This window comes from Giraffa tippelskirchi, chromosome 3, assembly GCF_054371585.1.
Source record: "Giraffa tippelskirchi isolate mGirTip1 chromosome 3, T2T-mGirTip1v1.2.pri, whole genome shotgun sequence".
In the NCBI taxonomy this organism is placed as follows: Eukaryota; Metazoa; Chordata; class Mammalia; order Artiodactyla; family Giraffidae; genus Giraffa; species Giraffa tippelskirchi.
The window spans coordinates 178,671,430-178,694,208 of record NC_137277.1 but is presented as its reverse complement, the minus strand read 5'-3'; the positions used below and the strand labels follow the sequence as shown (position 1 = coordinate 178,694,208).

Genomic DNA, 22,779 nt, shown 5'->3' with positions numbered 1-22,779 from the left:
TCATGATGCCACGTGGATCTCAACTCCTGCTTCTCTCCCCCACTCCGTGGCCTCCTTCCTGCTCCCCAAACATGGCAGGCACGTCCCCACCCCCGGGCCTTTGCACCCGCTGCCTTGTCTGTCAGGAATATTCTCCTGTGCAGGCTCACGCCTCATTTCCTTCAAGTCTTTCTACTTTTTCTTTTTCTCTTTTTTTCCTTTAGGTCTTGATTCAAACGTTCCCTTCTTTTCAACACTTTTCTCAAATATCTGCCCTGGGCTCCTCCCATTTCCTATCTTTACTCCCTGTTTTAGCTTTCTCATCAGGACGTATCACTTTCTAACATACTATATTTTATTTCTTTCTCTGGCTTATCATCTGTCTCTCCTATTACAATGCAAGCTCCCAGAGAGCAGAGATCTCTTTCTGTCCACTGCTGTATTGCTGGCACCTAAAACAGTGCCTGGAAAGTGGTAGATGTGCAAAAATATTTGTTGCATGAATGAATGTTCAATGCTGCTCCAAAATGGTGAGCTCTGTACCAGTGTCAAGGACTGTTAGCTGACCTATATTCTGGGTTCCCGCCAGCTGACCAAGGCCAGAGCTTGGCGCAGGTGTCAGTGGGATGCCTGGGCTACACTCAACAGGACATGCCTCAGAAAGGAGCTGGGAGTACAGCCTGCCCTCCGGGACCGGTGGGCCCTGGGTACCACCCTGGGAAGCAGGAGACAAGGAGTGAGAAATGACATGTACAGGTGTTGAGGTCAGGGAGCGGCACACTTGGGGTCAAGCACAGAGCATGCGCCCTGCTGCCCTGCCCTCCCTTCGCTCTCCCTCTTTACCTGCAGCCCAGGCATTCCAGGAGGGCCTGGTGGTCCAGGAACACCCGGAGGACCCTGAGGGAGAGAAGAAATCATCAGAGCCCGAAGACAGTTCTGCCCCATTGCTGGGGGCAGCGGTGTTAGGATGGGCAAGCCTCGGGGCGCTGGCGGATGAGAGGAGACACAGAGGAGACAAGCGACACACCTGCGGGCCCGGCTGCCAGGAGCTGCCCATCCAAAGTCCCGGAGCACCCTGGGTGGGAGTGGGGGTCGCAAAAGAAGGGGAGAGGTTATAGGCAACGTCCACACCAAGCGCAGGGCTGCGTGGGGAGGCAGCTGGCCAGGGCATGGGGGCCCGTGCCTCACGGGCACGGGGCAGAAAGCCAGGCCTCTCCCCCAGGTTTGGGGGGAAGGCTCGTGGCACCACTTACCGGCATGCCAGAGAAGATGGGGTCCCCTCGGGAGGGGCAGGAGCACTCCCCCGGCTCGCCCTGAAAAGAGAAGAGCCTTTGTCAGTGGCGGCGGGGCAAGGATGGAGTACCCTCTGGAAACTGACAGCTGGGAGGCAGGGCGGGCTCTAGAGATGGAGAGGGCAGGGTTTAAATCCAGGATCTGCCTCTTATGACTATGCCCTTGAGTAATCTGTTCAACCTCTATGAACTTCAGTCTCCTCATCTGTACAATGGGGATAATAATGCCCAATGCATAGACTGTCATGAGGATGGACTGGATGAATGTATACAGAGTTCCTGCCATGTGCCAAGCACTCAGCAAACAACAGCTCTTCCTATTACTGCCTTTTCAGCTTCATCACCATCTGCGACTGCACAGGTTTTCAGCCTCATTCCGCTTGGCCCAGCCCGGCTTCCATGACCTTCTCTCCTGGTCCCTCACATCCCTGTCCTCTCACTAGTTCTGAACTCAGTTCCTTCCCCTGTCCTGTGACTCAGCACTCATCTGAAAAATGCAGCTGCCCGCTGTAGGGAGACTTGGAGCTCTCTGGGTCTCCTGGGAACCTGGTTGAGCCCTGGGCTGGCAACCAGGTGAGGTGGGAAGGGTTTGGGGCCCCCCGCAACCTGGAACCAGGGAGCTGGTGGATGGCAAGAAGACCAGGATGACTCCTCAGCACTCATCCTCCAGTCCAGGGTCACGAGGATCCCCCAGATAGCAGGGTTCTAGGGGCTGCTAATTTCCCTGGAGGTACTGGTCACAGATCCCTGGGACTTACCTTCTCTCCCTGTGATCCCTTCTCACCCTGCAGGAAGAAACACAGGTGGGTGAGGAGATAGGGGTGCTGAATCAGGGCCAGCGGTGGCTTCCTGCTGCCCTGAGACACAGCACTCACCGCCATCCCTCTGGCTCCTGGAAGTCCAGTCTGTCCTTGCTGCCCATCAGGGCCCTGCAGAGAGAGAGCCCAGGGTCAGCGAGTGGGGCTGGACAGCAGCCAGCCATCTGGCCTGCCTGAAGGGGAGGGTGACAGGACAAATGGAAGCAGCGCTGGGCTCCCTGGAACCCACATCTCAGTGCCCATGTCCAGAAGAGGAGACTGAGGCCCACGAGACAAGGAGAGGAGGAAGGAGGAACACTGGCATTTCTCAAGCGCTTTCTGGGTGTCAGACCCTGGGCCAAGTGCATGTCACAGGGCAGTGGACGGAACCACCCCCCTAACTCCCAGCCCAGCAGAATGGTATTGTTCCACTTCACAGGGGAGGAAGTGAAAGTTGCTCAATCGTGTCTGACTCTTTGCGACCCCATGGACTATATGGTCCATGGAATTCTCCAGGCCAGAATACTGGAGTGGGTAGCCTTTCCCTTCTCTAGGGGATCTTCCCAAGCCAGGGATCGAACCCAGGTCTCCCACATTGCAGGTGAATTCTTTACCAGCTGAGCCACAAGGGACGCCCACAGAGGAGGAAACTAAGGCTTAACGAGGTTTTGTAATAGGCCCAACAGGACGACTGCACCCTGGTCTGTGCGCCCCAAGGTCCCTGCTCTGTCCTCTCTCTCTTCAGTGCTTGAGACAGTCTCTCCATCATAAAGGGTCTCTCAGTTGACTTAAGGAGGAGATAGGGATTTCGGCTCTTATTAAAGGGAATTAAAGGCTCTGAGAGGCTGTCACATGCTGAAGGTCACACAGCTAGGGACTGTGGAGCCTCGCAGATGGGATTCAGCTCGAGGGAAGCTGGTCTGGAGAGATCAGTCAGGGAACATGCTGACAGCTGCTCTCCTGCCGGACAGGCCACCTTCCCACATGGGACTCGGAGCTCCCTGAGGACCAGGGCCCCCTTCACCTTCACATCTGCCTTTACTGGGGGCGGGGGGGAGGGTGCTCCTTGGCTCAGGCGGGGACCATGACAACCCAGACCAACAGTGGGGACTTGGGCAAGGCCATAGCCCCCTCATGAGGAGTCCATCAGTGATTTCCAAGCTGGGTCTGGACTTTCTCTAGGGGATTGATAAAGATAGAAAAGATACGGTTCACTGAGCTATTTTCAACGTTACCAAAAGCCTAAGAAAAATTATACATTTGCCCACGACCTGGCACGGCACCGGCTGGCTGCAAGGTAGCATTTCTTTGATTCAGGCTAGAATTATATCATCTTGAAAAATTCTAGTGGGTTCATGTGGAGCTGAAGCTAGCTATTATATAGGTCTTTGATGAATAAAAATGAGGAAATGCGCATATTATTTCCTAATCTGTGCAATTTGTTCAATAGATACATCTTTCCGAATATGGGAATCATTGGTGGGACAGTAATCAAGGGAGGTCCTTGAGGGTAATGAGACTGAAGCTGTTGCTGGTCTCGATAGAGCTGTGATGGCCAGCATGGTAGCCAAGAGCCACATGCGACTACTTAAATTTAAAATAATTAAAATTAAATTAAATGTAAAATTTCATTCTTCAGTCACACTAGCTATATTTTGAGTGCTCAAGAGCCACATGGGGCTGGTGGCTACATCTCAGGCGGGGCAGAGAGTTCTATTGGGCAGCACTGTTTTAGATCATCCCGAATGACTCCAAGTTTTGAAGTGGGGGGGGGGGCTGAACATATGGGCTTTGAGTCAGACAGAACTGGGTTCAAGTCCTGGCTCTGTCTCCTCGCTCTCAGGCCTTCATTTTCCTCATCTGTGAAATGGGAATAATCATAGCCGTTCCCTTACAGGGCTGTTGTGAGGATTAAGTTAAAGTCTGTTTTAGCACAGACCTCAGCATGGTCACTTCTCAAAAACTGGTGGTGGTCAATACTGTCACTCTTCAGGGACCTCCCGCAAACGATGTGGTCTTCTTACTCCCACGCTGGGCTGAGCTGAGGCCTCTCGCCTCCCATCCCCCATGCTGCCGGGATGGGCAAGGTCAGCCCTGTGCCCTCTTCCTGGCAGCAATGCCCTTAGTCCCAGCAACATCCCCAGTGTGGAGTACAGAGGGGGCCCTTACCGGAGGCCCAGAGACACTGGCGCCGGGAGGTCCCATGGGCCCAGTGGCTCCTTTCACTCCTGGAGATCCCTGTGGAAGAGAGGGTACCAAGGTTGCAGGGCCCAAGTTTGAAGCTCGCGACAGTCCAGCAGGTGAGACCAGGCCTTGGGCAGCTGTCTGATGAGTATCCCTCAGTTCCCACGTCCCCTGTGCCCATGGCCAGGACATTCTGAAGCGTTACTAGTCTAGAGCCCAAGGAGGCAAAGGCTCACCTTGGCACCCTTCTCTCCAGCAGGGCCAGGTGGTCCCCGAGGGCCCAGAAGCCCCTGCAGATGGAAGCACACTTAGTTATCTCTGTCCTCGGTGGCCCCTTCCCCTGCCAGGCTCCTCCAAGGTCTGGGGCAGACGTACGTACCTGAATGCCAGGCAAACCCTGGGCTCCAGGCTCCCCCTGCAAGTCAGAAAAAGGCAGCCTGGGTCACAGCTGCCCAAGCCAACCTGCCCCACTGGCAGACCTGGTCTGGGGTGGAGTACCTGCCAGCCCAAACTCAAGAGGGCTCCTCAAGGAGACTCGGAGGGTCAGAGAGGGGCAGGGGGTCCAAACCAAAGTCCCAGACAGAAGCAACAGCAGGCCAGGGCTGTGCCCTGGAGCCTCTGGGGGAAGGGAAGGGGCTGAGGTTTGGGGGGCAGATGGGAGTAAGCAGTTGGCTGAGTAAGTGTTCATTGGAAGGACTGATGCTGAAGCTAAAACTTCAATACTTTGGCCACCTGACTCATTTGAGAAGACCCTGATGCTGGGAAAGATTGAAGGCAGGAGGAGAAGGGGAGGACAGAGGATGAGATGGTTGGATGGCATCACCAACTCAATGGGATATGAGTCTGAGTAGGCTCCGGGAGTTGGTGATGGACAGGGAAGCCTGGCATGCTGCAGTCCATGGGGTCACAAAGAGTTGGACACGACTGAGCGGCTGAACTGAACTGAGAGTAAGTGCTGGGAGGCAAGCAGGCAAAGGGAAGGCTGGAGGCTCACCTGGGGCCCCTGGACTCCCACTCCTGGAGGCCCGGGCTCTCCCTAAATAGGCAGAAGGACAAGCTTGAGCTTGAGATTCCCGTCTTCATCCTTCACCCCTGCCCCAGCCCCTCCTCCTGAGCCTCCTCTCCCTCCCCTTGCTCGGCGGCCCAATTTCCCTTCCCCACTCCAGGCCCACTTGCCCCAGTATCTCCCCACCCCCACAGAGCTGCAGCCCAGGCCCCCAACACTCACACATACCTGTATGCCCTTCAGTCCTGGGGGTCCTTGAACTCCTGGTAGGCCAGGCTGGCCCTAAAAGACACAGGTGAGCCAGGGCTTCCACTGGGGCAAGGGGGCAGGAGGGAGAGAAAGAAGGCCCAGGGAGGGAAGGATGAGAAGGCAGATAGCCAGAACTCACCGGTTTACCAGGCCGGCCCACGCCTTCTGGCCCAGGATCTCCTTTCGGGCCCGGCTTCCCAGGCAGCCCTGCTCTGTCTGTCAGCGCCCCCTGCAGGCCGGGGCAGGCAGTGCAGCCATCACCCTGGTCAGAGATGGGCACAGCCAGGAACCGGTGAGCCAGGCTTGGCAGCCAAGAGATGAGGCATTGGAAATGGGGTCCTTGTGCCCTTCGGAGAGTTCCGCCCCTTCACCGACCCCTCCTCAGCCCGGGATATCAATATTGGCCCCTGAGACTCCTGGGTCTCCTCCCCTGCCTTGGAGAAGAGCCGAGGCGCCTCCACCCGTGACGCCGGCATCTCATGAGGGTCACTGCCTGACCCCAAAGTCCTTCCCCTCATTAGCTCTCGGCCTGATCTCCTTGTGCTCGTGGGACAACCTGCCCCCTGTCTGACTGACCTTTTCTCCTTTTGGCCCCACAGGGCCCCGAACCCCTGGCTCTCCTGACAGTCCTGGCCGCCCCATGGTGCCTGGTGTTCCAGGGTCTCCAGGATTCCCAGCATCACCCTGTAAGGAGTAAGGTTCAAGGAGGGCAGGGATGACCCAGCTCGGGGCATGGTGGCCTCTTGGGACCTACGGGCACTCAGAGCCCCTCACTGGGGTTGGGGGCTGGGCCGAGAGTGGAGAGTGGGCACAGCACAATTCACGAATAGGAGGTGGGGATGGCATCTGAGAGAAGATGGTGCCCACCCGTGCCCACCAAGTTCTCTCACCTTTTGCCCCTTCAGTCCACGCTCTCCGGCCTTGCCCTGAGGAGAAAGCATTTCCAGCGTCCGTTCCCTCATACTAGACACCCTTACGTGTCTGGCAGTGTGTTAGATCCGAGGAAAAGATGGCACACAAGACAAACCAAAATCTCTACTTCTCCTTCTAGTGAATTTATGTAGACTAAGAAAAGACCCTTGAGTCAGACTTCCTGCCTGGGTGACCCTGGCAAGCTACTTAACCTCTCTGTGCCTCAGTTTCTTTATCTATCAAATGGGGATGATAAAAAAGAGCACATCCTTCTACCTGACAGAGTCCTTGTGAGACTAGACAAGTTGATATACATGAAGCTGCGAAAGGCCCATGATATGCACTATGGTAGCATTCACTGCTATGAGTAAAGCAGTAACAATAATAATCGCCTCAGTGGTAATTACCATTCTTTTTTTTTTTGTAATTATCATTCTTGAATGCCTATTTTATGCCACCAGGTGCTTTACACACATCATTCCTATGCTTTACAACAACACTATTTGTAGGAAACAGAGATACAGAGAAGGGAAGTAACTGGCTCAAGTCACAGGGCTCGTAAAAGGCAGAGGTGGGCTTCGAACCCAGGTCTGTCTGGTCCCAGGTTGGCGGTCTTTCTTCACACCTGGCCATCCTGTGTCCCAGGATGAAGGGTAGAGGTCTGTCAGGCCAGCTCCCTCTTGGGACAGAGGCACTGGCCCCTCCATACTCCCACCTACCACCCCCACCCCCCCGCTCTGTGCCAGGAGCCTAGAGACCCAGGCAGCCCCCGCCTCCCTCAAGCCCTGCCTGTATCCCACCTCCCACAAGCCCCAGAACTCACCTGTTTTCCTGGCAGACCAAAACCTGGAGGCCCAGGCTCCCCCTTCTCTCCGCGGGGCCCCGGCAAGGCCACCACGTGGCTATCCTCATCCTGATGCTCAGTCAGGGCTCTGCATGGCTCACAAGGCTCCCCCTGCCCAGCAAGGACACAGGGTTGGGGGACCGTCTATGGGGTCACACAGAGTCGGACACAACTATAGCAACTTAGCAGCAGTAGCAGCAGCAACAGCCCAGGCTTGGAATCTGGGGCTGGGAATGTAGCCGGGCCTGACATAGCACCTGAGCTGGGCAGGGGGTTCTCTCAGGAGACACTGTGGAAAACCAGGTTAAAAAAGGAGGTGGGGCCAAGCCTCAGGAGTTCTGAGCATCATGGTAAGGAATCCGATGTTACCCTCAGGCAGTGGGCAGCCTGGGAGGGTTTGAAGTAGAGTAGAAGGAGTGTGTTTGGGATGCTGACCCTGGCTGCATGGGGAAGGTCTTCAGACTCACCTTCTCCCCTTTGATGCCTGTGGGTCCCACTGGCCCTGGCGGCCCCTGTGTGATAAGAAGCCATATGTGATGCCCAGCACCTGCCTGGGCCATGCTGGGGCCTATCGTCTGTCCACCTCCCACCTCGTCCTGCTCCCTTGAGCTGTTGTCATCCAAAGCTTACTTACCGGACTGCCAGCTGGCCCTACCTCCCCGAAATTACCCTGAGAGCAAAGCAGAGAACACAGGGTCAAAGTGGGGAGGCACACAAGTGCTAGGTCATTCCAAAACCCCAAGCCACAAGAGTAGCCCCTGGGGACCCCTAACCACCCCTACTCCCATTTCCTGGCTAGGAAACTGAGACCCAGAGAGCGAAGGGATTTCCCCCAAGGTCCCCCGGGGAGACTGTGGCCAGCCTATTTCTGTCCTCAGGCGCAGGCTGCAGAATCCCAGACCCACCCTGAGTCCTGGCCCAGCACACAAAGATCAGGAATTCGTTTATCCAACAGTCACTCGCTGGACGCCTGGATGCTTTGTGCACTGGGCAAGGTGCCGGTCAGTAGCAGTGAACAGCACAGACAAACACGCCTGTGGAGCTTACACCCTTGTAGGGGACACCAAGAACTTTTAAATAACTGTAACTGGATGGCCAGGAGTGCTATGAAGGAAGTAAACAGAGTGGTGAGACGAAGTAGGCAAGGCAGGCCGTTTTAGGCAGGATGGTCAGAGAACTGTTTACTATTATATTCTGACAATTATTGTCAGAAAGAGGAGACTAAGGCCCGGTCAATGAAAGAGTGGGGTGGGATCAGGGGGTAGAGAGGAAAAACATTCCAGACAGTGGGAGCCACAAGGAGAAAATCTAAGAGGTGGGAACATTCTTGACATATTCCAGAAAGGAAGGAGGGCGGCACATCTAAAGCACAGGAAATGGGGAGAGAACCAGATGAACCTGTAAAGGCGGGCAGGGCTGGGCGTCTAGGGTCTTGTTAGGCACAACGGGCCTTTGAGACAATGTCCAGTCCCAGAAGGATTTGCAGCAGGGAAACAGTGTAACCTGAGTGTGTGTTTGTTTTAACAAAGCCACAATAGCTACTGGGTGAAAACGTTGAAGAGCTGAAGTGGCTGCAGGCAGGTGAGCTAGGGGGCTGCCACCTCCATCCAAGTAAGAGACTGTGGGAGCAAGACGATGTGCAGCCGTGGACGTGAGCCAAGCAGGGGGAGAGGGAGGATTGGGAGAGGCCTGTCAGATGGAGGAGATGAGGTGGAGACTGGTTTGGGATTTAAGGAGGCGTGAGGAACTGGGTATATGCCGTTTATGGAGATCAGGAGGACTGGAAGAGGAAACAGGTGAGGGGTGAGGGTGCAAAGCTCCATTTGAGAAATCTGACAGATGATCTGCCTGGTAGAGTGGAGTCTGAACGTATATTCCAGGGTTTCTCACACTTGAACACTCATACACCCAGCGAACCCCTCACTGGAGTAGCTGCTTTATCAGTTCGATGGTGTCATTTGTCTCCAACACAACCACAGATACGTACATTCACAGGGCACTGAAATTGAGCGACCCAGCCAAGTAGCAAGACTATAGACCCTGGAGCCAGGTTCCCTGTGCTCAAATCCCAGGTCTGCACCCAAACACCCATGTGACTTTGGGAAATTCACTTGGTCTTTTTGGACCTCTGTTTCCTCATCCACAAAATGGGAAGAATGGAGTACCTACCCCATGAGATTTTGGGAGAAGGAAACAAGTCAATACATCTATAAGCCTTTGGAATGCTACTTGGCACAAAGTAAGTGGTAAAGAAGGGCTGTTATTATTATTTTATGAAGGTATTCAATTGTTTTGGATCATCAATAAATTAAAAATACAATACTAAAGGAACTCTCTTGGAGAACATGTGGGCTCTCAGAAATATATTCTTTGACTCCAGTCTGCAAAACAGTGGTGAATTTATTTCTCTGCAGATTTACAGTTTGGTCTCTTGTCTATGTTGTCCCTATGCCCCACCCAGGGGCCCCCTCCCCTGCCTTCTTGTCAAGAAGACCCCAGTTTTCCTGATATCTAACCAGACCTCACCTTCTCTCCTTTCAGCCCAGTTGTCCCTGGGGCCCCAGGTTTCCCCTGAAAAAACAATCAAGTCACAGTCACTGTGTGCCCCCGACTCCCATCCCTCCAAGATTCCATGAGTCCCGGGGTCCACCCAGAAAGAGAAAGGCCAGCTCAGAACTACAAATCCCACAACCCCACGGTGGTTGAACAACTACCACTGTTACACAGATCAGCACTCAGAGGTTCTAAGAGGGAATCCCGGGGAGATGCAGGGGTGAAGGGAGACACCAGCCTACAGGCCTGGGGCACCTACCTCAGGGGCTCCCTCCTGGCCTCTGCCTTGCTTGAGACACTGGGCCTAAGGAGCCGAGGCTGCCAGTGTGGCAAAGATGGGCTGCCTTGGCCTGGCTGGGGGAAGCAGTCACTTACCGGAAGGCCTGGCAAACCGAAGCCAGGAGGGCCCACGTCTCCTTTGGCCCCTGCAGAAGGCCCGAGATGCTGGGCCGCTACGGCAAAGCTGCAGGACGAGCAGGACTCCCCCTGGGAAGGAAGAGAAGGGATCAGAAAGGCTCGCAGTGGTCAGAGGGGGGCAGCCAGAGGACGGGGCCCCTCACCTTCTCTCCTTTGAAGCCTTGGATGCCAGGGTCTCCCTGCAGGGAGAAAAGGTTTATGGGCTGAGAGACTGGGTATGTTGGGGCACCCCAAATTTCCTAGCCATCTATGAGGACAGCAATGTCACATACCACAAACCCGTCAAACAGCCAGGAGTCCCCAGGGGTTCAAGGTCAGCATCCCAGAGTTGGGGCTCATCAACCCACATGACAGATGGAGGAAAGAAGGCCAGGCTAATCTACCCCACTGGAAAGTGCCTATACATACCCGATCACCTTTTTGTCCAACAGCTCCCAGACCCTCCTGAAAAAAAGCATCTGTGAGGGAGTGGGGTATACAGTCCAAACCAGAACCCTAACCACCCCTGCCCACTCCTTTCTTCCACCCTCAACCAACATCCAATCCCAGAAGGAGGGCACAGCCTCACTCACTATAAGGGTTGGCTCCACCCCAGCATGCCCAAAGGCATCTTAAGCCTTGACTTAAAGAACCCTCTTTGGTTGCTATGGACACCTGGGGTAGCCTTCTAGCCCAGCCCTAAACTCTATGGTTCAGTCCCCACCCCCATGGAACTAAGATCCTAGACTCTCTGCTCACGAGGTCTCTATGGCCATGAGAAGTTTCCAGCCCCTCTGCCCAACTCCTCTCCATGATTATGCCCCCAGGTTTTTTGGTGGAATCCCACAGGCCACCCTAGGCACTCACCTTGGCTGGTGCAGGATCACCTGGTTCTCCCTTGGGTCCTGGCTTTCCAGGGAGCCCCACAAAGTTCTGGAACCCTTCAGGCAGTGTTGGGCACACTTCACAGGGGTCACCCTAGCAGGAGGGAAAGACCATGAGCCGACAAGGTGGGGCTGAAACCCTGGGGAAGATAAGGGGTGAGCCAGGGCAAAGTGGGTAGCAGAAACACTCTAGGGGTAGAGGGTGCTTTCTGTTCACCTAACTCATTCACTCAGAGTACAATTCCTGGACATCAAAAACTACCTCCTCACAACAAGCCATAAGAAATCACTGTGTCCCATTTAGGGGTGTGGAAACTTGGGCAAGAAGAGAAGCTAACTGACTTGCCATATTCATGTATGTGGCAGAGGTGGGATTTGAACCTGGCTATGTAACTCCAAAGCCAGGCCCTTTATTTAGCAGTCAAAGGCACACCACTGGAACACAGAAGGGGTGGGGGTCCCCCGAGGAAGGTCTCAGGCCCAGCACCCTTGATGCTCATCGTCACCTTCAGAGATAGGCTTGCCCTCCCACCCCACCCTGGGGCAACCAGGCCTGGGACTCACCTTCTCTCCCTTCAGCCCGGGCACCCCTGGTTTGCCCTGTTGGAGAAGCAGCAGGGGTTAGCCATGGCAGAGAGGGCCCGAGGACAGAACCCCCCTCCCTCTGGAGGCCTTGGTAGAGGAGGTCTAGGCGTGGTGGGCAGCCACGCTCCCACGGGGTCACTCACAGGTTTCCCACCAGGACCTTCCTTTCCAGGTGCCCCGGAGCTGCCCTGCGGTCAGAAGAAGGGTTAAGGGGAAGGGTGCTGGCTGCGGCCTCAGCCCATCCACCCCTTCACCCTCCAGTCCCCTCTGGAGGGCAGGATAATCTTGCCAAATCTCTTGTCTCCTCTCGGTCAGTTTTGTCAACAAACAGTCCCTTCCTGTTGCCTGTCCTTCTCTGTGTCTAACCTGAGTCCTTCTGCTTGCACGGGAAGGGGGATCACGAGGCCTCTGTGTGTCCCTGCCCCAGAGGAGCAGGTTGAGAGGTGACCTAGGTGAGCCCAGAGGAACCACAGCAGACAGACATTCCCAGGGCTTCTGCTTTTCGAGGAACAAGGCCCTCACATGAGCTTGGGCCCTCCAGTTGGACCACTGTGGTCATTAACCAGACTGAGGCCTGTGAACCCAGGCCAAGGCCTTCACGTCAGCAGGCAATGGCATGGGGACACCACCCACTGAGGGGCCCATCCCCCTAGACCCTTCCCCGACATGCCTGCCACCTCCCTCCCGCTGCCCGGGCTACCTCGGCCCCATTTTCCTCTCTCCTCTGAACAAACAGGGGGTTCCCACATGGGCCCCCTCTCTTGTCCATGCTTACCTTGTCTCCTTTGGGGCCTGGAGGGCCACCTGGGTCCCCCTGAGGGCAGAAACCGGGTGGGTCAGCCAGGGGCCTCACATTACAGTGAGGTCCACTCTCGCCCTTTCCCCCAGCCCAGCCCCCTGGGACCCAGCCCTACCTCCCCACCCCTAGCTGGGAGGGAGAAGGGTCTCTGAGGGGAAAATGGCAGGAGGGGCAAGAGGTACTCACCGGGGTCCCCGGAAGTCCTATTCCAGGGGGCCCAGGGAGGCCTGGGGGCCCAGGCTCTCCTGCTAGCCCCTCAGGCCCAACAAAGCCAGGGTCTCCCTAGCACAGACATAAGGTGAGTGTGAGAGAACCACAGCCTCTGTGGCCCCCCACCTTTTCCTCCCCCTCAGACGGCCACAGCTCACCTTCTGCCCTTTGGGCCCTATGACACAGATCTCTCCTGGCCGGCCCTGTAGGCGGAGGGAGGCTGTGAGAATGGCCGAGGCCTGGCACCACCCAGGACAGCAGCCCCACTGGGACGTGGAAACGCCCACCATCACTGCCCTGTCCCAAAGCCAGATCCCACCCAGTGCCCCTAGGCCATCAGATGTCAACTGGGCTTAGAAGGCTTAGAGGTCAGGGGCTCCTGGACTGGGAGTCATGTTGCACTAAGTCGCTTCAGGTGTCTCTGACTCTTTGCAACCCCATGGACTGCAGCCCACCAGACACCTTCACCCATGGGATTCTCCAGGTAAGAATACTGCAGTGGGTGGCCATGCCCTCCTCCAGGGGATCTTCCCCACCCAGGGATCGAACCCGCATCTCTTACATCTCCTGCATTGACAGGTGGGTTCTTTACCCCTAGTGCCACCTGGGAAGCTAGGAGTCAGTCAGGCCCTTTTCTGCCCCCTCCTGGGGCACAGCCCTCCCCTCCCTTGGTCTCCATTCTGTCTGAACAAGGGCAGTGGGTTGGATTCCAAAGGTTACAGTTCGGCACTTCAAGACCACGTGCTGAGAGATGTAGGGGTTGTGGGGGGAAGGATCCCAGCACCGTACATCTCGGCCCGGCTTTCCTGGCGAGCCCGTCACGCCTCCGTCTCCCTTCTCGCCTTTCTGGCCCTGAAGGAGGAAGAGGCAGAGTGATGGGGGCTGAAAGAAGGGGCTAGAAGAACCAGGGCAGCTTCTTCTGCTCCCTAGACCCAGTCTCAGCTTCCACAGAGATTAAATGGCTTCACAGGAGGGTAGACAATAGAAAGAACTGCCTAACCAGCCAAGCCACGCACTCAGGGAGTCTGTGGCTTTTCCCTCCCGGTTTTGGCGGGAATGTGGACAAGACAGGATGACTGGGAGGGTTGGGGGGTGCCACCCACTCTGGGCCCAATGACATCATCCTCCAGGATGCCTTTGGACACCTCCTTCTACCTGTCTGTAGGGTTCGCAGGTCTCCCTGGTACCCACTCCCTCAGAATCCAGGCCCATTACCTTCTGGCCTGTGGAGCCGGGGAGTCCTGACGGTCCCTGAGATGAGAAGGAGACACAAAAGGGAGGTGAGGAAAGGATGGGGAGACTGGCCACGACCCCGTCGCCTGCCCCGGCCCTGGTCGCATACTCACCAAGGCTCCCGACTCCCCCTTCTCTCCCTTCGGGCCTTCTGCACACTGAGCAGGGAGATAAGGTGTTGAGAGGGGCCCAGGGTCACCCCCAGGGCTCTGAGGGCACAGCCCCCTTCCCCAGAGGCCACCCACATATTGGCCCTAAAGCAGGCCTCTCCTCCAGGTCTTACCTGAAGCGGGGCATCCGGGGAGATTCTAACACAGTCATTGCCCTAGAAGTAGGGAGCAAGGAATCAGCCTCCTAGGGGAGCCACCCTAGACCTGTTTTGAGAAGGAAGGGCCCAGGAATCCCATCATCCCAGGTGCCTCTAGAAAATAGAAGTTTCTACACACTAACCCCTAGAAAGACCCTGGCCCTCCTCCTCTATTTAGACCAGGCTGCAGGTTTCCAGCTAAGATGACGGGATGATGATGACTCGCATTCCAGACCAACCCCAGGGCACACTGGGAAGATCCTGCTGTGGGCATGGGCAGGGCACTTACCCGGGCTCCCTTCTCTCCCTTGGGTCCTGATGGACCAGGCAGGCCCCGCTCACCTTTCCTTCCCTGTGGATGAGACCAAGACAAGGGCTGAAACCAGAGAAGCACATGAGAGCCTTGAAGAAGCTCTCCTCAGTCTGATCTTTTCCACGCATCCACCACACATGGGTGTGTAAATGAGCACAGCCCTACCCCAACCCCCACCACCATGCACACAGCATATGGATCCCATACGCATTCATCCCCCTGTCCCTCCCACCGCAAAAGGCTATATTTGGTAAATCTATAGTCTCACGCAGAAAGCATCTCTTCCCCACACCCTTTTCCAAGCATGCTAGCTCACACCCAGGGGCTTAGGGACACACGTGCCTGGACACACATATGTGGAATGGCAGACATCCATGATGGTGAGTGTCAGGCTGCCCAAGTTCAAATCCTACCTCGACATCTTATAAGCACATGACTTAGGGCAAGTCATGTGACTTGTTTGAAACTCAGTTTCTTCATCAAGAAAATGGGGTTCATGTCAGCACCTACCTCAAGGGGCTAAGGGGCTGTAATGAGGAAGAAATGTGACCCTGCAGGTAAACTGCTCAGTGCCACTTAGCACGTACACGGAGGTGGCCCCAAGAATAACATTATCTATTCATGGGCACACCCAAGAGTGCAATCTCACATTTGCACATGCTGCCTAGCCCATCACCCACAGTTCTATGGTCTTGTCAGGCCCACAGGTATATGGCTTCACCCCCTGCATGGGCAAACATGTATCCAGAAATGCACAGTCACACACATACACACAAAATCACACCAGTCACACATGTGGGCATAGCTGGCCCTGAAATAAAATGACAGTACCTATGCCTGAGGCAGTTCAAGAAGGTCATACTGCCAATGGGCAGGCCAGGGCCTGATGCACAATAGGCCCTCAGAAACGAGCAGTTCTTTACATCTTTACATTCACACAACCCCCTACTCTCTCTAACAAACACACACACATGCAAACATACATCTAATCAGCCCCACCCTTATGCAGACTTGGGTGCATGCGTGCACGCTAAGTCACTTCAGTCGTGTCCAACTCTGTAAGACCTAGAGGCAGGGAGCTGTAGCCTGTAGGAATATAGCCCACCAGGCTCCTCTGTCCATGAGATTCTCCAGGCAATAACACTGGAGTGGGTTGCCATGCCTCCCTCCAGGAGATCTTCCTGACATGCATCTTTTGCGTCTCTTGCATTGGCAGGTGGGTTCTTTACCACTAGTGCCACCTGGGAAACCCATGCAGGCTTGGGTAGCCCTGATATAAACACACAGCCAGGACGCTACATGCCGTGAGATGGGCTAGCACCACTGAAGAGGGCAGGGGTGTCCTATTCTCCATGTGGGACTCACCTGGGGGCCAGAGGGACCGATTGTGACCTGAAGGGACAGAGGAGAGAGGATATAATCATCTTAGGGAGGAAGGGGAAACCAGGGGCCCAGAGAGGGCAAGCAGTTTAGTCAGGGTCACACAGGAGTGGCAGAGCCAACATCCTGAATCCCAGCCCCTGCTCTGCCTCCCAGGCCAACCAGCATGCTGATTTTATATACTAAAGCTGTCAAACTTACAGAGGGGTTTGACCTATCTTCTCTAACCTGCCTGGCTTTGGCTAGCTCCACCCCTTAGTTGCTAGGATAACATGGCTGCTCAGTTGCCATGGTAACCCCTGCATATCTGGGGATGATCAGCCTTACTGGATTTGGTGGGGGACAGGATGGAAAAGGGGCAGGCAGCAGAGGGGTACTTCCTGACATCCCCAAAGGCCAGGGGCTTAGAGCTGAGGGGAGAGAGGGTTGTGTCCTTTGTGGATCAATGCAGAATGTCAACTCAGAATGTCAGGCTGTGGGAAAGTGGTGACTCATACTGCCCACGGAAGAGGCACAGTTGGGCACCAGCTGGGCTCACAGCGAGCCCCTTTCCCTTGTTCTTCTGGCCCCCCAGAGGGAGGATGGGCCAGGACCACCTGGAGAGGGATTAGAGGGGAGGCCCCGAGTCAACATGTGGCTTGGGGGGCCATGCTGGGCTGTGTCACCTTGAGCCAGCCCTTCCCCTTCTCTGTCTCTACAATGACATGGGAAGTCTTCCAAGCAAAGCAGGCCTGAGTCCCTATGGGGAGTGCTGGGATCAGTACTGAGGCCCTGATCCTGAAGGCTGCCACCTCATTCCCCTTCTACCCGGGAGCCCAGTACATTGCCTAGATCACAGAGCACGAGACTTCCTTCCATGAGGCCCTGGCCTGGTGGGGCTGGGGGGTGAGGGTCAAGCCCGGCTCTGGGAAATGGGCGGGCAGAGAGTGTCAAAGTACACAAAGACCCCCTTGTCCTGAACCAAGAAGTTGCCAAGCCAACCTCCAGGCAGTGCCCCCTCCCAGGCCCCTCCCGCCCCACCCAGCACACTCTCTCTTCACTCACGTTGCTCTCCCGGGCACCATGGACACAGGGTGGGCACTGAAAGGGAAGAATGGACCTGGAGGTCAGGTCTGAGAGCCTAGGAGCAGCCTCCTGCACCCCACGGGCCCCCATGCACACACCAAGTACACAGGTGTCTGGGTGGAGTTGAGGAGCATAAAGATCGAAATCCCATCAAATAGGCCGTGTCCCCCAACTCCCACCAACCCAGGGCCAAGCCAGTTCTCAGATGAGGAAACTGAAGCCCAGAGAGGAACAGCAGTGGGCCCTGGATCACACAGCATACTGGAGCAGAGTGAGACCCCCGAATCCGGGGTCCCATGGGCAAGGCCTGGGGTCTCTCCAAAATGCACATGGCCATTTGCTTCCCACTCAACAGGAGTGTCCAGGGCTAAATACCCACCTCCTAAGGAGAAGTAGCAGGCAGACAGAGCCCAGTATCAGGTCCCCAAGGAATGCTGGGAGCTGTGTGGTCATCCCACATCCCCAGGCCCAGCCTCCAGGGCCCCAAAGCCTTGTCCAAAGGGCTCAGGTTGGCATCCTTCCAACCAAGCTCTTTTCTTCAGTCTAGATAGGAGGCTTACCTCATCAGCTGCTGTCTCCTGGTGGGCCTGGGAAGAGGAGGGGGCATGAAAATGAGCGAGGAATGGAAGGGACAAAGCACAGCTTCCAACACCCCCACCCAAGGACCACCAGGAGCGGGTGCCCTACACAGAGCCAGGTACTTTTCTGTCTCTCCCCCTTCATCTTTCCTTCTCAGAGCTGGCATCTTCAAGCCCTAAGCTCTGTCCAAGAGTGGGGGCAGGTTGGAAGAGCGTGGGCGGAGAGAGTCTCTTACTCAAGGGGTTGACAGAGGACAGGGAGGGCAGAGTGAGGACACCGTGGGCTCCTCCGCCCACCAACTGTCTCTACCTTTGCTCCTCTTTCTGCCTTCTGGCTGATTCTTCCCGACAGCTGGGAATTCACCTGGGCAGACAGAATAAGGGGGAAATCTTGAGAAGGTGACAGTTCTGGGGGCCCCCAGGCAGGGGCGTGGACCCCAGGGACCTCTCAGCCTGATATCTGGCAGCTCCCAGGGTATCGAGAGCCTGCTCAGACCCCTGGCACCCCCACAGTCCACCCCCCTCCTTTTCCCCCCACCCACGTGATGTCGGAGAAAACAAGACCATGAATCAATGGGATCCTGTGTTCCTGGAGCCAAAGGCTGGGCAAAATGCCCGGTGGGCAGGGAGGCTGCAGGGCCAGGGGTGAGGCTACAGGAGGAACTGGGTTTCCCTGCCACCCCCTAAAGAATCTGGGAGCAGGCAGGGCAGCTGGCCATGGTGCTGGGCACGGAACCAGCCTGGCATTGGCCCAGGTTGAGCCCAGAAGAATGAGTGAGCCCCAAGGCAAGCAGTGTGGTGCCTGGCCTCTGACCCTAGGTATCTGTGTCCTGGAGAAAATGCCTTTGGGTGCCAGCTTGATCCTTCCCTCACCAAGGTCTGGGATGGTACCAGTGAAGTTCTGGTTAGTGCCAGAGTTCGATAGGCACAGTTCTCAATGCCAGCAAGCAGGCAGGCACAGGGTCATACAGTGGGCTCTCTCTCTGCCTCTCGGAATCCAGTAGGGGTAAGATGCAAACAGGCAGGCCTTCCAGTGCCCTCCCTGCCCCAGTGCGCGTGACCAACTGACCCTGGGGGCAGGCCTCAGTCAGATCAGGGGAGGGACAGGTCCACTCGTGCCTGTGGCCACCTCTGCCTACCCTGGCCACCCACCTTGCTGTTTTGCGGCTCCTCCAGGCAGAAGCAGCGGGTATAGACCTTGCCCTCAGTCTGTGGATTGATCTCGATGAGCTCATTGCTCTGGGTGTCCCGGCGGGCCTTGGAGGTCTCTGGGGGACACTGCCCAGTGTGGGGAAAGGGCTGGGGTCAGTAAAGAAGGTGGACCCCCCTCCCTTCACCCACTCAGCATCGTAAGATGTCTAGGCATCCCCTCCTGGCCCTTCTCCTCCAGCACACGATGCCCCAGGGCAGTGCCCCAGCTCCTCCCAGCTGGGCTGGGTCCAGGCCACTCACCCCTCCTGGTAAAATCTCACAGCAGCCCTCCTCCAGTACAAGCTCCGGGTCACAGTAGATGTGTGCCTGCTGAAGGTCAAACTGCAGGGGACACACAAGCGTCACTTCATTTTAGCAAATGGCTCTGTGTCCTGGCCCCCAAGGAGGCACAGAGATGGCTCCATCCCAGGGTTTGCCCACAGAGGTTTTCCAGTCTGGCCTGGGAGACCATCAAGAATATAGTCACAAAATACAAAGCAAAACTATACACTCAAGAAAGAGGGAGAGGTGGCAGAAACATTCACTTTGGCCAGAGGAAGAGGGGAAGAGGAGGTTCCATTCAAGCTGGGCCATGAGGACCAGTAGGTATTTGGCAGATAGGTGTGCAAGGACAAGCATTCCAGGTGGAGGTAACAGCATAGGCAAAGGCTGGAGGTGTGAAAGTATTAGGTGAGATGGATGGCCAGCATGGGATCAACCAGAGCCAAGGTGCATGGACAGATAGAGCAGAAGGTGATACTGCAGACATTTTAGGGCCCAGGTCATGAAAGGCCTTGAATGCCAGGTTAATATGTTCAGGCAGCATCTGGAGGTCAATGGGGAACCATAAGGGGATTCTGGGCCCTGGTGAGATACAGATTCTGGGGAGCCCACCCAGGCTCCCAGAAAGTGGGAGCAGAGTCCAAGCCCGACCTAGCACTCACCAAGACAGGTTTGCCCTGCTCAGCATCCAAGCCCAGAAAGACATGGCCCACAGGCTGTATGGATCGCCGGGGCCCCAGGGGCTGGGAGGAGGCTGACATGCAGTCCACGTGCACGGAGGCCACTCGTTCAGCCACGCTCAGCACCAGCTTGTGCCAACGCAGGTCGAAGAGCTGGGGCACTGAGAAGATGCAGGACACAAAGTCACCATCTTGGCCCCTGGCCCGCAGCTCCAGGCTCCGCTCTTGACTGTTGACTTCCAGGGAAATCTGTGTGGAGGAGGGGAAAGGCAAGGACAGAATGAGAGCGCCATGAGCCACAGCCTGACAAAGGTAAGGACCCTCCTGCTTATTTCACAAGAGGGGAAACTCAGCCCACAAAGGGAGGAAAGCTGGCTGGGGTCACAGAGAAATACCTTCTAAAAGAATGGGACAGGTGGAGTGTGGGTGGCCTCAAGGGTGGGCACTGGGGTGGAGCAGGGAGGCTCCAGAATCACAAGCTGGGACAGAAGCTGGGCTGGACCGGCACCACTCGATACCCAAGAGCAGTGAGGGTGAAGTGAGCGGGGCACCACCTCACCTGCGGGTACCCGTCTCCATCGGTCACTTGAAACAAATACCACGTGTTCCGGTGGGTGTGTTTCTTCATCAATAGTGTCAGCACCAGGGCAAACTCACTGGGGAGGCCCCGAGGGAACACGCGTCTGGGGGTAGAACAGGGAGGGTGCCCTGAGGCTCACGTAAGAGACCACCCGCTGCCCACCCTGGGCCCTCAGCACTGTTGAACCTACATGAGACACACATAGGCACACAACGTCCAATGGACACACATATACATATACATATCCATTCATTCTACAGACATTTCTTGAGGGCCTACTATGCGTCAGGGGTGGTCTGGCTGCTGCAGGTAACAGGTGAAAAGACAGAGAAGAGGCCTGTCCTCAGGCAGCCTGCAAGTCTGATGGGATGATGGGGGTGGTAAGGCCATAAACAAAGAATCCTCAGAATGACTGTTTTGCTTTTTCACAAGGATTCCAAGGAACCAGGATGCCATGGGGAGCGTGACCAGGCCTGGGGGAAAGGAAGAGATACTGAAAAAAGATGACTGGATTGAGCATGACTAGAGAATCAGGAAAGAAAGAGGAACATTCTGGAAGATGAGGCTGGAGAGGTAAGCAGAGGCCAGAACACTCAGGAACTTGTAGGAGCTTGGACTTGACACACATCAACGCATGTGAACACACACACGCACGCACACAAACACACCCAACTCTTTCAGGCTCCCTCCTCCATCCTGGGGTCCTCACACTACCCATGGGAGACAGACCTGTCCTCACCTACTGCTAGCCAGAGATGGGGAAAGGACAGAGGGTGGGCCTGCCAGTCCCCTCCCTACCTGCCCTGCCAGGCCCAGGAGTGGGACCAGGCTGACTCCTGGCAAGGAGCGAGATAAATGATCCACGGGTCCCCCCTGAGCTTAAGCCCCACATCCAGAGTTGCTGGGGAGTGTGGCTGAGGTCAGTACTGATTCCCAGTGGCCACACTGGGGCCTTTACCGCGTGGGCTGGGTGACTGAGACTGCTCCGAGTCGCAGGATGAGCGGTCCCTTGGGGTTTCGGATCTTCTTGATAGCAGACGTCTTCATGAGACTGAGTCGGTGGATGAGGTTGAAGCCTTTAGGGGAGACACCAGATGACAAGCTCAGCTGGGCAGGTAAGTGGGGTATAGGCCACTCCAGGAAGATGGCGGAGGGGGGACAACAGGCTGAGCTGAGTGCTCACCAGTCACGTTGGTCGATAAGTCACTTTTGTGTTCCAACTTGAGTCCTTCTTGCTGTGAAGGTGGGCACTGCTCCCCTGGAAAAGAATTGGCAGTGGGGGCATCTGGGGGTGTGCTTAGGCTGAGGTGGAGGCACAGCTGGGCTCTTGGGGAACCTGGGACAGAGCCAGCTCATGTTCCCCACTTTGGATCTTCAGCCAGGCTCTGCCTTGGGCTCCTTTCAGCTTTTGCCTTCTGATCCTGGTGGTGGCTCATTCGGTAAAGAGTCTGCCTGCAATGCAGGAGACCCGGGTTCGATCCCTAGGTCAGGAAGATCCCCTAGAGAAGGAAATGGCAACCTACTCCAGTATTCTTGCCTGGGAAATCCCATGGACAGGGGAACCTGCCGGGGTCGCAAGAGTCAGACACAACTTAGTGACTAAACGTACCTACTACCCTGGGAGTCAGGGCACAGATGGGAAAACTGAGGCCTGGCCTAAGGCTACTAAGTGAGTTCATAGCTGAGCAAGATTAGAACTCCTAGAACCCTAGGATCCCTAGAGGGATCTCTCCCAGACCCCCAAGACAGGGGCCAGTCTGACAAGAGAATGAAAGAAACTCTAGACAGCTCATATACCCCACGGCATACACCCGAGTGGGAGACAAAGGAGCGCTTCAAGGGCAAGGAGATGTCAGATCCGTGCACACTGTGTTATGTGTCTGTGCACACGTGTGTCTGCACATGTGTGAGTTGTAGATGCCTGTGCCACCAGGGATGCCATGTGCCGCTGGTACATGTGCTCTCAGCAATGGGTGGGGTTCCATTTCCCACAGCCAAAACAGACAAGCAGGCCAGAAACAAGTCTGAGTCAACAGACTGACTTTTCACCTGGATAGCCACCTTATGAGGAGAGACTGAGGGCCTGAGTGGACCACAAGCTCAAGGGAACCACCAGAGCTGTAGGGCTCCAGACAGGATATATGAAGGGAGTAGAGGCTCCTGCAGAGGGGATAGCCTATTCAGGTCTCCAAAACCTTAAAGGGACCAGGTAGACAGCCATGGGCCTACCTGATTGAACAGAAGTTTTGAAAGAGGTACTACAACAGAAGAGATGGAGGCTAGAATTTTAAAAAAGAGAGAGAGAGCTTTTTCATCAATGCAGATAGGGTAGATGGGACAAGGGGATGGAAATAGCTCCTAGAAGCCAGGACACTGGACTCCTTGGATGCCTGGCTAGAAGAAGGAATCCTGGATCCCTAGGCTCAGTGACCACCCCGCTCCCCGAATCCTTCTGCCCCAGGTTTGGCCAGAAAAACTAT

General features: G+C 55.8%; 2 protein-coding genes across 43 annotated transcripts in view; one reads left to right on the top strand and one right to left on the bottom strand.

Annotated features, from left to right (window-relative positions):
• The window catches only part of COL16A1 (collagen type XVI alpha 1 chain), a 52,297-nt gene that overhangs the window by 26,593 nt on the left and 2,925 nt on the right, over positions 1 to 22,779 (bottom strand). For 5 of the 9 annotated variants that reach the window (XM_081585996.1, XM_081585997.1, XM_081586000.1 and 2 more), the window contains exons 3-43: positions 21,483 to 21,557; positions 21,258 to 21,375; positions 20,279 to 20,402; positions 19,702 to 19,968; positions 19,019 to 19,099; positions 18,719 to 18,844; positions 17,877 to 17,930; positions 17,549 to 17,575; positions 16,968 to 17,003; positions 15,909 to 15,935; positions 14,520 to 14,582; positions 14,207 to 14,248; positions 14,037 to 14,081; positions 13,906 to 13,941; positions 13,480 to 13,542; positions 12,849 to 12,893; positions 12,667 to 12,762; positions 12,457 to 12,495; positions 11,825 to 11,869; positions 11,661 to 11,696; positions 11,080 to 11,190; positions 10,642 to 10,677; positions 10,377 to 10,412; positions 10,192 to 10,302; positions 9,790 to 9,834; positions 7,898 to 7,933; positions 7,731 to 7,775; positions 7,243 to 7,374; positions 6,398 to 6,433; positions 6,084 to 6,191; positions 5,647 to 5,769; positions 5,487 to 5,540; positions 5,247 to 5,288; positions 4,632 to 4,667; positions 4,489 to 4,542; positions 4,238 to 4,306; positions 2,147 to 2,200; positions 2,030 to 2,056; positions 1,233 to 1,292; positions 1,007 to 1,054; positions 823 to 876 (exon numbers count right to left, since the gene is read on the bottom strand). In XM_081585996.1, coding sequence (XP_081442122.1) covers positions 823 to 876; positions 1,007 to 1,054; positions 1,233 to 1,292; positions 2,030 to 2,056; positions 2,147 to 2,200; positions 4,238 to 4,306; positions 4,489 to 4,542; positions 4,632 to 4,667; positions 5,247 to 5,288; positions 5,487 to 5,540; positions 5,647 to 5,769; positions 6,084 to 6,191; positions 6,398 to 6,433; positions 7,243 to 7,374; positions 7,731 to 7,775; positions 7,898 to 7,933; positions 9,790 to 9,834; positions 10,192 to 10,302; positions 10,377 to 10,412; positions 10,642 to 10,677; positions 11,080 to 11,190; positions 11,661 to 11,696; positions 11,825 to 11,869; positions 12,457 to 12,495; positions 12,667 to 12,762; positions 12,849 to 12,893; positions 13,480 to 13,542; positions 13,906 to 13,941; positions 14,037 to 14,081; positions 14,207 to 14,248; positions 14,520 to 14,582; positions 15,909 to 15,935; positions 16,968 to 17,003; positions 17,549 to 17,575; positions 17,877 to 17,930; positions 18,719 to 18,844; positions 19,019 to 19,099; positions 19,702 to 19,968; positions 20,279 to 20,402; positions 21,258 to 21,375; positions 21,483 to 21,557 — 2,762 coding nt within the window. The remainder of the gene's footprint in view (positions 1 to 822; positions 877 to 1,006; positions 1,055 to 1,232; positions 1,293 to 2,029; positions 2,057 to 2,146; positions 2,201 to 4,237; positions 4,307 to 4,488; positions 4,543 to 4,631; positions 4,668 to 5,246; positions 5,289 to 5,486; positions 5,541 to 5,646; positions 5,770 to 6,083; positions 6,192 to 6,397; positions 6,434 to 7,242; positions 7,375 to 7,730; positions 7,776 to 7,897; positions 7,934 to 9,789; positions 9,835 to 10,191; positions 10,303 to 10,376; positions 10,413 to 10,641; positions 10,678 to 11,079; positions 11,191 to 11,660; positions 11,697 to 11,824; positions 11,870 to 12,456; positions 12,496 to 12,666; positions 12,763 to 12,848; positions 12,894 to 13,479; positions 13,543 to 13,905; positions 13,942 to 14,036; positions 14,082 to 14,206; positions 14,249 to 14,519; positions 14,583 to 15,908; positions 15,936 to 16,967; positions 17,004 to 17,548; positions 17,576 to 17,876; positions 17,931 to 18,718; positions 18,845 to 19,018; positions 19,100 to 19,701; positions 19,969 to 20,278; positions 20,403 to 21,257; positions 21,376 to 21,482; positions 21,558 to 22,779) is intronic. The other 4 variants (XM_081585998.1, XM_081586001.1, XM_081586003.1 and 1 more) reach the window with 1 other exon arrangement.
• The window catches only part of LOC145543687 (uncharacterized), a 32,150-nt gene continuing 20,542 nt past the window's right edge, over positions 11,172 to 22,779 (top strand). For 3 of the 34 annotated variants that reach the window (XR_014080962.1, XM_081586019.1, XM_081586014.1), the window contains exons 1-6: positions 11,172 to 11,222; positions 11,854 to 11,991; positions 12,900 to 13,174; positions 17,531 to 17,685; positions 19,864 to 20,031; positions 20,732 to 20,872. The gene's annotated coding sequence lies outside the window, so the exon portion shown is untranslated. Of the gene's footprint in view, positions 11,253 to 11,853; positions 12,134 to 12,876; positions 13,175 to 17,530; positions 17,686 to 19,863; positions 20,032 to 20,731; positions 20,873 to 21,333; positions 21,415 to 22,779 lie in introns of those variants that run through there. The other 31 variants (XR_014080963.1, XM_081586013.1, XM_081586041.1 and 28 more) reach the window with 26 other exon arrangements.